The sequence below is a fragment of the Vulpes vulpes genome, chromosome 3 (assembly GCF_048418805.1).
Source record: "Vulpes vulpes isolate BD-2025 chromosome 3, VulVul3, whole genome shotgun sequence".
NCBI lineage: Eukaryota > Metazoa > Chordata > Mammalia > Carnivora > Canidae > Vulpes > Vulpes vulpes.
The window spans coordinates 96,587,062-96,599,164 of NC_132782.1; the positions used below are offsets into that span (position 1 = coordinate 96,587,062).

The window sequence follows — 12,103 nt, forward strand, 5'->3', positions numbered from 1 at the left end:
CACCCTATATAAACTCTTTCCATCCATGGGGTAGACAGCTTCTCACATGGCTCTCTAGTCTCTGCCTTGCCTATTTCTGCTCTTGTGTCATTCCTTCTTCCTAAGTGTGGGCTGGACCCAGTGACTTGAATGGAACTGCTGTCTTACTTGCTAGACTGTCTTCTTAGCCAGTACACCTTGATAAAGCAATCTGCCATTTTGGAAAGGTGCACATGGAAGGAAACTGTGGGTGGCCTCCAATCAAGAGCCACCAAGGAATTGAAGCTCTCAGTTAAAGCTCACAGGGACCTAGGATGCCTGGGTTGCTCAGTGGTTGAGTGGCCCATGGTGTATGCCTTTGACTCAGGGCGTGATCCTGGGGTCCTGGGATTGAGTCCTGCATCAGGCTCCCTACAGAGAGCCTGCTTCTCCCTCTGCCAGCGTCTCTGCATCACTCTCTGGTCTCTCATCAATGAATAAATAAAATCTTTAAGAAAAAAAAAGCTCACAGGGACTGAAATCTGCCAACAGCCATGTGAGAGAGCTTAGAAGTGGATTTTTCCCTAGTTGAACCATCAGATGAGACCACAGCCAGTGACAGCCCCAGCCAACACCCTGATTGAGGCTTATGAGGGACCCTGAAATAGAGGACCCAGCTAAACTGTACTTGGATTCCCAACCCACAGAAACTGAGCTAAGAAACGTGTGTTGTTTTAAGATGTTAGTTTTGGGGTAATCTGTTAACAGTAATAGATGAGTAATACAAGCCACATGATATGTGGGAATTCTTTATGCAATCCAGCTCACCTTAGAGTAGCGATCCCATTGGGATATACAGTCCAATATTCAAATAGCAATCAATGTTTATTTGCTAGTCGTTGTCCTTTTTATATTTATTTCTCTCTTGGAACTTGTAGGGGAGAGTGACTTGTTGAAAACAGAATTGAATGTTTTTCTGACTCTTCTCCAAATACCATGACAATCTTACCCTAACATCTGGCCTAATTTGGGCAGGCTATATGCCAGGGAGACTTGCATTTATGGGACAAAATCCATAGTGGAGAGAGTATGGTTCAATCATTGAGCAAGACCTCTAGAATTCAAACTTTTATTGCTTTGAATTCAAACTTTTATTGCTTTGGGAAGTCAGGATTTACTTTCAGAGCCAGTGTTGCATGTCTAGGAAGTGATAAACAGCAGAATTCCACGTGGGTCAAAGCAATTTCAGATCAAACCCAGCAAAGATATAGGACCTGAGATATTTGGCTTTAGGGCTTTTAGAGCTAGATATTGATAGATGGTACTGGATTGAGTGTCCCAGATTTGGTTTCCATTTATCTTGCTTTGCATTCCTCTCTGATTTCCTAGCATCTCAGCTTGTGTATGAGGTTAGAAAAAGAACCATGGCAGAAATAACATCTGAGGATTTCAGAACTTTGTCCTCATTGGTTTAACAAGCCTATGCCATCAACTCTCAAGTTGGCTCTGGCTATTCAATTGACAAGCCTGAACTCTGGCACCATGTTTTTGATATTGGAGAGACAAGTAGGACCGACTTTTGGTGGGCCATGCCATGTGGCCAGACCATGGGGGGAAGCCCAGGTAGTTTCCTGGCAATTTCTTTCCCATCTACCTTATTTTTCTGATGCTCCCTAAGCTCATGAATGGTTCCGTGAAGGGACTGGGTAGTAGACACAAAATTGGTTATGGATTATTCTATCCCTATGTCCATTAACTTTTATAATGTGTTTTTATAGTGCCTCCCATCTAGAACTGGAATCTAATTCTCCACCCCTTGAATTTGGCTTATAGGAAAGAGTGAACCTGACATAAGCAGAGGCTTGAAAAGTGCTTGTCACTGGAGTTTGCTTCCCATCACTGTTCTTTGGAGTCTTCAAACTGCCATATGAAGAAGCCTATGTTCTAACTGGAACATATGAGAACATGGAGAGCCAAGACAAGCAAAAATAACTGAACTTCTTGTAGACCAGTGATGCTGTCAAACACCATCCTACACAATCTAGTCACCAGCTGACCCTCCATCTGACTGAATATATACAAGCAAGACCATCAAAGAGACACTGGGGTGGTCAGACCAGAAAAACCACCATTATACACAGAATAAGTGGCTAGTTTTAAGACACTAAGTTTTGAGGTCGTTTGTTGCTCAGTATTGGACAATTGGCGTAGACTCTTTATCATGTGTATGTTCCCACCAACTCAACTTCTTGGTGAAGTCTGAATCTCTGAAGGTGAAGGACTACAATTCATCAGGTCAAAGTCAGGTCCTTGCCTTTGGTAGTGAGCTTGGCAATGAAACAATGGGGACCTTTGTGAACCAAGGGCAATGCCAGCTGAGTCTCTCCTTGAATTACTTGTCAATAGTGGCTTGTCTCTCAGACTTACTAAACTTAAGGGATCTTTGGGGCAGATCAAAATTCCCATCTGCAGAGAATCCACAATTAGGGTTTGCTTCCTGAGCATATACATCCCCCTTGTTCCAAGAACAGCTTCCAATTTTTATTCAGGGAAATTCCTTGCTCATTCTCAGTTCACATGGTTCAGGTGGCTCTCTACCCATTGCTCTAGGAGTGTAGCTCATGATATATGTGGTCGGTAGTCTCTGCGATGACACCCAGGGGCCCCCACCTCTGGGGATTCTCACCTTGTGTAAGGCCTTTGCCTGGAGTGTGGGCTGGATTTATTGACTTGCTTCTTAAAGCATAAAAAACAGCAGTGTGATGGGCAGTGGCTTCTGAGATTAGACGGCTTCCAGATTGGGCCCTTGAATCATTTGCAGTGGGGGAAGCCAGTTGCAATGTCCAGACAGTTCTCTGGGGATGTCTGTCTGGTGAGGAACTGAAGTTGCCAACCGCCACGTGAGTAAGCTTAGAAGTGAATCCCATCTCCCCCCAAGTTAATCCTTCAGGTTACCGCAACCCTGGCCGACAGCTTGCCTGTAACTTCAGGAGAAGAGTGATGCCAGGTAAGCGACACCTAGCTTTCTTGCCTGCAGACATCGAGAGGTGATACATATTGGTTGCTTCAAAGTTTGGGAGCAACTCGTTATACAGGAATAGATAACTAATACAACTTAGGTTTGGCCCATTAACGTCTCTTTGCAACCTCCCGGCTCCACCCCAGAAGTTGAGCTCAGGTCAAGAGTGTGCATGTGACCAGGCTGAGCCAATGAGAGCAAACTTCAGGAGTTTTATAGGAGCTCCCACTCATTTCTTGTTGGACATGATCCTAGGAAGGTGAGAGGCCAGGACTTCTGCATCTTCTTGTTCTTGTTAGTAGAAAGTCCTGGGCTGGGTGTGTCTGGGTGGCTCAGTTGGTGTTTGTCTTTGGCTCAGGTTGTGATCCCAGGGTCCCAGCAGGATTTGGGGTCCCTGCTCAGCCAGGCGGGGAGGGCGTGGGCAGTGTCTGCTTCTCCCTCTGCCTCCTCCACCCACTTGTGCTTGCATGCACTCTCTCTCTCTCAAATAAATAAAATCTTAAAAAAAAAAAAAAAAGTCCTGGGCTGTCTTGTTGGGTCTCTATATCCTCAGCACCGAGAATCGTGCCTGGCTCAGAGCAGTGCTCAATACCTAGGAAAGGAAAGATGAGTTTATATCCAGCAGAGGCAGAAAATATGAGGGGCCGGCATGAGACGAGGAAAAATCAGAAGTGGCAATAGCAAGCTCTTTTATATTGTCATCTTAAATGGAACATGTCATCAAAGGTCTATAGAAAGCCACTTATTTTTGTTTTCTAAATGTGATGCACAGAACACACAGTTTCTTCCTTCACTTTAAGCTGGCTTTCCCCAATTTTAACTGGCAGAGTTTCTAAAATTCTGCAAAGAATGCCCTAGGATCAATGGATTCACTGCATCTGCCCGCTGTTCCATTTAGTGGGCATTTTCCAAAGAGGCAGGAGATGAATAAACTCTGTGGAGTCACAACATACTTGGTGTGACAGGTTTGCTCTTTTGTGCTACCCACTGGCATTAGCAGCTACAAAGGCATGTGCCATAGATTAGATTAGTACATCTTTCAAAAAGAAAATAGAAGCATGATTTCATTCAGAGAAGTTATCAGGCTGACATCCAGTGATTCATTAATGTGCCACTCTGATCTCAGAGAGTGGGGCTCCTTATCATGCCAAGTTTTATTTTATTTTCCTCCTCTTCTGGCCTCCCTGAGCAAGTATGGTGGTGGAGAAAAGGGCATAAGCTTCTTTCTTTCTTTTTTTTTTGCAGATGTCAAATTAGGAGAAAATAGTAAAAAGTAAGTGGATTTACAAATAGTGACATCCTCATAGACCACAGAAAAGTGTTCTCTCAGGGCATGTGTGTGGCACAGTTGGTTAAGTGTCTGACTCTTGGTTTCAGTTCAGGTTGTGATCTTGGGGCTGTGTGCTCGAGCCCCACTTCAGGCTCCATGCTCAGTATGGCATCTGCTCGAGTTTCTCTCTCCTTTCCCTCTGTGCCTTCTTAAATAAATAAAAAATTTTTCAAAAAAAAATAAAGTTTTCTCTTTGTACTGACAGCAACTTCCTTGCTGACTTTTGCTGTAGGTGGAAATGAAATCTTTTTTTTTTTTTTTTAAAGATTTTATTTCTTCACGAGAGACACACAGAGAGGCAGAGACATAGGCAGAGGGAGAAGCAGGCTCCCCATGGGGAGCCCGATGTGGGACTCGATCCCAGGATCCCGGGATCACGACTTGAGCCCAGGCAGATGCTCAACCACTGAGCCATCTAGGTGCCCCGGAAATGAAATCTTTGTTATGAGCTTTGTGCGTAAGGATTTAATACACACAAACCACACTGAACGGATCACTGAGCAGAAACCCTGATTCTGGGCTGAGGAAAATATTGAGGTCATTAAGTCTGTGATTTGCAAATGGCAGAGGTTTCAGCCTCAAATCTACAGCAACCAGGGAAGTGGCTAGAGAGCGTAAGACGACAGGGCATCGTGGAGACTGATGGAGGGAGGGCCCACATTGCTTTTAAAGGAGACAGCCATTTCTCAGTTTGGTTGAATTATTTCCACAAGGGAACCAGGTTCAGGGCTGCTAGCCTTCTTCCAATTATTTTTTCAAGTGAATCTGAAGGCCCCAGAATTTATATGAAATATCCCATTTTTTAATGTTGACAATGAAATAAAATTATGTGTACGTGAAACAAAGCTCATCCGCTGGCCGCATCAGCCTATGGCTCGCCGGTTTATAACCCCTGTCCCAGGGCCTATTTAAAAGCAGACATGTTAACAAGAGAGTTTGCATATATTAACTCAGTTTAATCATATCAATTCTTAAACAAAAAATTTCCTCCAAGAGACAATAGTTCACAGTAACTGCAAAGCTTACTCACAATTTTTAAAAATACCAGTCATGCTTAGCATTCAGAGAAGATATGATAGAATAACTGTAAAAACATTTACCAGGAACATCAGCTTCTGACTTTAAAAATTACAAATACTGAAGCATTTTGGTATCAGACACAGTAGTTTTGACATCGTCTGTTCTTTTGATGAGTTTCTGGAAGTTTGGAAAATTGTACCTCTATAATTGGATAAAGCGCTTACTCTAAAACTAAACATCTTCAAATGTAGAAAACAAACTAGCAAGCTACACATACAAAGAAAAGCCCTCTAGGACAAGCCCTCCACATATTGAATGCCAGCATATGCACCATGGATCCTGGAAGACTAGAATTGATACATACACGTGGCCTGAAGTCTTAACACTCCAGGCTCGACAATGGAGTCTGCATTCACCTACACATTAATGACAAACTCTGGGTTAGTATAGGAGAAGCCAGCAAATTCATTTTGGTCCAAGTTCATGATGAAGAGTTTATCAGTAGGCGTGAGTTCCACAGGCTGTCTGGTGAACTCCTTGTCGAAGTTGGAGGTGTCTCGCTTGTCTCTCTGCCAAATGGAAAGCAAACACATTAACACAGCATATGAAGGAAACACGACCCACACCTGCCAGTTAGTGGGAAGCCGATGACATCTCATGGGCAGAGTCAGAAAGAGCCCTGTGCTGAGTTATTTAGCAGGTGCCTTGCGCATACTATCCCCTGCCTTTCACTTCACATTGTATGTTGGCTTCAGGAGAGAAAGCTGGGTGGAGATGGCCTAAGGAAGGAAAGGAAACGTTGAGTTGCTTTAAGGATTGTCATAAAGTGGAGAATGTGTGGAATGTGTGTGTGTTCTGTTTTCTTTGGCTTTGAGATGAATTGAACTGGAAACTACTTCCTACCATGTAACATGTCATAGAATTTGTCATGGGAGAGAGCGTCCCGGAGAAAATCATCCAACAGTGACCCCTGTGGCGAGGAGGCCTTTTTTTTTCTTTTCTTAAAAAAGGAGAACGGTGGCGCAAACCTCTCAGTTGCCAAGAAGGTGGAGTGATTGGCATGTCGGGACATCAGATTGCTGCCTGATGATGAGAGGAGCTGACCACTGTCCACCCCATGTCCCCTGGTGCAAGCCAGGCTTTGAAGGGATGCTCAGAAATCCACCCTCAGACTAGAATTTGGGTCTTTGTCAGCCACAGGCTCTCTCCAAGGACGGTTACAGCATCACATGTATCTAGTCAACAAGCTAGAAGAAACAAAACCCAAAGCTTAAAGTAAGGTCAGTCAGGGCAGCCTTAAAACAAACAAAAATTCTCTTCTCCTGGTTAGCCCGACATTTCTTTCTTTTCTTTTCTTCTTTTTTTTTTTTTTTTTTTGGTGTGGGGATGGGGGGCATTAATCCCAGGTTACTAATTACAATTGGGGTCAGTCTTTTCCAGGGAATGTCCAAGTGTGGACTAGTAAAAACACCTCATGTTTGCATGATGTTCTCACCTGCTCAGGGTCCTGCAGACTCTCGTTCCTTCCCATCCTCACCACCCACCTGAGGGCAGGAGCTGCTGGAGAGTCCTCCCCTACCCCCGCGGAGAAAACAGGTATAGGAAGATACAGTGACTTGCCCAAGGTTGCAGAGTGGGGGAGTGATCTTTACCTGACCACGCTGTTCTTAATTAGGGCTCATCTCAGTCCCTCTGACTTGGGGTGGGGGTGGGGGACCTCTATTGCAGGGGAGCTGAGGAGCATGCCTGGGTTTGCCTCGCTGAAGCCAGTGCTGGCTCAGATGGTAAAGAGGGGAGGCTCAGTGAGAACTGACTGATTCGTTGGAGTCCAGTCAGTTGCCATCCATGCTTTGTTCAGCTCCTAATGGGCGCTGACTGGTAGGGCTTCTCACTGCTGGGCTCGTTCCCCTTTGCCAAATGCCTCCCACGAGAATGCCTTCTTTCAGGCTGCTCCCTGAGATAGGTAGAATGTCCCTATGGAGTTGCCACTTAATTGTGTTGTATGTGTTGGGGTGTGGGAGTGAGGAGTGGGGGGTGATAAGGAACACACTTCAGTAAGCGTCGCCAGACTGCAGTGGGCTCAAGATGCGGATGGAGCTGTTTTCTAGATGCTGGGCCATCTCCTGCTGTGCCCCGCTCATTCTACTGCATTTTGTCCTGCCCGCTGTCAGCCTGTCCTGTCCTGTCCCAGGCACAGACTGTGTTCAGAGAGAAGCTCGAGCATCACCCCTTCCTTTAGTATCACCCGCACTCTGGACCCTACAAGTCATACTTTAGCATACTTTTAATTGTCTTCATGGCACCTACTTACTATCAGACACTGTCTTATTTACTGCCTCTCTCCAGGCGGGGAGGGTCCGTGCCTGTTTCCTCACTACTGTATTTCTACTGCCAGAAATAATGCTTGGCACCCTGCAGGTTGTCCATAACTATTTGTTGAGTGAATGAATCAGTCAATGAAGGAAGACTTGACTAAAGATGAGCCTCTCATCCTCGAGCCAGAGACCCCACTCTGTAGTGAAGCAATGATATTGTTCCTGTTGATTCTATGGGTCGTTCACATTGGCCTCTGTCCATTCTAAGGCCCAGCAGAGACTGGATTGTTAGGCGCCTTCAAGGTCTGAGAGCTGTGGGGCTCTGTGCGCCCCCCCCCCCCCCCCCGGTAGATTTGGGGCTAGAAGACAGGCAGTTGCCACCTTTCAGATCTCCCCCGGGGAACATTGACCCCATCTGGCCTTCCCTGCCTCTGGGCATCCCTGGAGGTTCCCTTAACCACCACCCCCAGTTGTCAAAGCTCTTCCGCATCTGCTGTGCTGGTGAGGTCTCGTGTTTCAAACAGCCACACGGTTCAAATAGAACCTGCCATAACGGATTTCATCCTGTGGGCTGATCCTCCTAGGAAGTACCCCAGAATTTTACCTTTAGAAGGCGGGAGAGGATAGGCCTCTCTGTTGAGACCATTCTTTTTTGGGTTGATAGCATCTGAAGCCACATGAGCAGAATATCACTCAGCCAAGGAGGGTTATTAATTCCACTGGCCTCCTATTGATTCCCCAAGGTCATTATGACTGCGGTCCTACCCTTTCTTAGAAGAGGAGCAGGTTCATGAGTAGTGTAAGAAATGCCAAGAGGGATTCTTGGATCCTGGTAGACAATTAGCCATGGCTAACATGCACTGTGTTTAGGTTTCTTCAGATTTTCTTATTCAATTTCCTTTTTTAGAATTCTTCCCTAATTTAAGTTCTTTTGGAAAATCTCAGTCTGTCTCATCTAGAAGAACCAGGCGGTGTCAAGCTGAGGGCAGTGTACTGGCAGGATGGCTTCTCCCCGAGGGCTGGAAAGGATAATGCCTGCAGGAATCTGGGTAGAAAACTCTAAGACATGAGATTCAGGGCCTGGAAATGAGCTGTAAAACCAATCTCCGCCCCCCCCCCCCCCCCCCCCCACCATGAGTATCTGTCTCTGCTCAAATCTTGGTGATTCTATGGTCTTTTTGAGCATGGAGACTGTGCCTTTGGCTTTCCAGAAGGAAACCCACCCCAGCTACCATCTAGCCCCTGTCCTTCCCCACCCACTGTATTTTAGGATTGTTCAGAAATCTGGGTGAGGGCACTGCTGCATTTCCTCTTTCAGCCTCAAACTGTGGTCTGCAGAGAGAAAGGAACCCTGAAGCCCTGTGATGACTTCTGCTTTCTTGTAAGAAGCCTCCTCTGACTAACTCAGAAACTGGTTATCTCTAGATCACATTATGCTTTTAAATACTTGTTTAATGGCTGCCCTCCTGGATAGCATCTCCCCCACTGTGCTCCTGCCACCCAGCAGAGAGCCTGGCACATAGCTGGTTCTCAATGAATGCTTCCTGGATGAATGCATGGGGAGTGGAATATGTGAATGACTGCACAGAAGTGGAAAAATCTTTCTTCCTGGATAAACTTGCAAAGTGTTGCAAAGGTTACATATTCTCTAAGCTCTGTTTCTTGGTCTCCTTTGGACTTAGAATGGTGATAGAAAAGGAAATTGCAGGAACTCTGACCAACGATCCCTCACTTCCACAGAAGCCTTCACTGGGCAACCCTCAGCAAGGTGTGTTAGGAGAACAGAGACTTTGGCTTGAGTACTTCTTTCTGCAAACAATTCAACTTTTGGAAAAATAATGACAGAAATTTGGAAAATGTGCAGTGTATATACAATATATTTTATCTATCTATCTATCTATCTATCTTTCTATCTATCTATCTACCTACCTATCTTACATTGTTCTCTAACCTTGTCTCAAATAATCTGTCAATGGCCCAATGCTTCTATATGGTTTTTATCATCCTGAGAGCATGTACAAGGAAAGACCGGGTAACCCAAAAGCCAGACGAAGGATCTCAAATAACTTGCCTGTTGGTGGGCATGGCTCAGAGATGTCAGCTATAGAGCAGAAACAGGCCTGAACTTAGAGAACCTGGGTTTGTATCCCAGCTGGCTGACCTTGGGCAAGTCACTTCCTCTCTCCAGATGCCAATTTTCCAACAATAAAATGAGGGAGGAGGGTTCTGTCCTGATTTAACTCCTTCTCTAACTTTCTGAGCTGGTCAGCTGGGACTTGGGGTTTGCCCCACATGGGGCTTATATGGCTACCACCATGGCAGCAGCAGGACAGTCCTACAGCCTGCAGCAAGGAGAAGCGGAGGGCAGACAAGAGTGAGCCAGGACCCCCTGCCTATGTGCAAATCCAAATCTCGGGTTTCTTAAAGATGAGAAATGTTCCTTCAAGGACATTTGTCAAGTCTGTAAAGTTCTCCTGATGGTGTCTTAGAAACCCTGGTGCTTCTGGAGATCACTCAACTTCTGATAATAATTCTCTATAGAGCTGCCTGGGAATAGAATGAGACAGTAGGGAAGGATGGGGAACCACCTGCCATCCTCATCAGCTCAGGCAGAAACGGGATTTCTTCCACCCAAGGGGTTTCCTTGGCTTCTGGGGGCTCACAGACCTGCTCGCAAGAAAGAATATTTATTCCAAGCTGGGAGGAGTGGTGATTTTGATAAGAAAATCAAGAGCTACAGCTATGCTGCTAGCTGGCCCTAAACTTGACTCTGGCCTTGACCTCCGATATCATTGGAAGCCCCGGCCAGCTCATCCCATCCCATTACAGGCTGCCAGGAGTCCCTGAACGGTCCCCAGCCTCTTGGACTGGTAGAGCCGGGGGTCTGAGGTTAAGCTCTGGGTTTAGTTCCTTTCTGTCCTGAAGCCTCAGGAGCCCCGCTTGGCAGTTTGGGTCCATATTTTTCAAAGAGAGCCGTTTTTCTTGCAATAGCATTTCTTCTTTCTTTCTTTCTTTCTTTTTTTTTTTTATTTTATCGCGATGCTAGAAAAAAAATGGCACATAACAAATATCCAGATACAAATGGACATTTCCACAAACATCTTGCAAAACAACATCAAAGTGAAGAATACAACCGTCTATGTTTCAAGAAATGGTGTCTTTCTCAGAACGCTTAATTAACTTTCCCAAGCCAGCAAAAAACCTAGGCAAATCCCATCTGCACGGGCATGGGTCTGCTAGGCTCCAGAGCCGCCTTCTTGACAAATCAAAGCAGGTGACCGTGGTTAATAACATTTGGACACATATTTCAAAGCATGTGTAACAAAGTGAGTTTTTTTTTCTTTTTGCATCTGAACAACAGAAATAAAACCCCAAAGCAAATAAACTTGAAATGTAATGTAAAACCATGGTCCCCTGGGATCTTGCTAGAGTGACCATGTCTTTTCAGGGAGTGATGCCAAATGCCCTTTGCAAGGAGTTGGAGGATGAAGGCGATCAGGGACACAGGGTATCAGAAATGACAGCATGGAGGTGGCGCCCCAGCTGGTTTGGCTTTTGACTGACCTCTGGAAGTACTTTTAGATTGAGACTGTCAAAAACACACTCTTGGCATTTTAAAAGGGCTGAGATAATCTCCTTAACTTTGAGTCTAAAAAACAACAGAATACAATGTTATTTTTAGCCTGTGCTTTGCACAGCTCATGGGGCCTCCAAACAGGCCTAATAGAGGAATCCCCTCTACGTCAAAGCAACCATGCACTTGGAATGAAGCCACGCTCCCCGTCCAGAAGGGAGAGAATACTGCGAGCATCCAGTGATCCATTCTTTTGGTAGAACAATCTAGACCGGATGCTTGGCGTTGGAAAAGCGTGTGAAATGGAACAGAGGGAGAGAAAGCAGGCATTTTCTGTCCCGACTGGGTCCGCGGAGCTGACGTGCTTGGAAAAATCAATGGTAAGAGGACTTTGCTAATGTGTTGATTACGCAGCAGCCTTTTCGACGTGCCACCTGCATCATTCCATCTCATAGAGATGCTCCAAACTACCCAAGGACATTTGGTTTCTGAAACATGGTCACTCTAGTCTCATCAGCAAATAAAACATGGATGCGACGTGGCAATGAAAGAAAAGATGTCACCACAACGGCCGTTGAGCTTGAATGACAGAAATGAAGGACGGAGGTCTACACATCTACTTAGCTCTTGACTTCAGGTTTTAAAAATTCAGAGTTAACAAAGGAAAATCCTTCGAATTCTGACTGGTCAATATTCCTGATGACTTCCTGGTCGGGAGGTGTTAGGACTGGTGGATGACGAGTGAAAAACCGGTCGAAGTTTTCAGCATTTCGCCCACACTATGAGAGGGGGAGAAAAGAACTTGTGGTAGGTGGAAAAAAAAAAAAAAGAAAGAAAACAAAACAAAAAAACAAACAAAACAGAACCAAACAAAACGAGGCGTGGCT

At 45.4% G+C, this 12,103-nt stretch overlaps 1 protein-coding gene across 3 annotated transcripts in view; it reads right to left on the reverse strand.

Annotated features, from left to right (window-relative positions):
• Positions 1-5,242: 5,242 nt before the first annotated feature.
• Positions 5,243-12,103, reverse strand: part of PRKCB (protein kinase C beta) — a 331,008-nt gene continuing 324,147 nt past the window's right edge. For 2 of the 3 annotated variants that reach the window (XM_025983771.2, XM_072751337.1), the window contains exon 17: positions 10,636-11,995. In XM_025983771.2, coding sequence (XP_025839556.1) covers positions 11,837-11,995 — 159 coding nt within the window. In that variant the 3' untranslated portion in view covers positions 10,636-11,836. Of the gene's footprint in view, positions 5,897-10,635; positions 11,996-12,103 lie in introns of those variants that run through there. The other variant, XM_025983772.2, reaches the window with a different exon arrangement.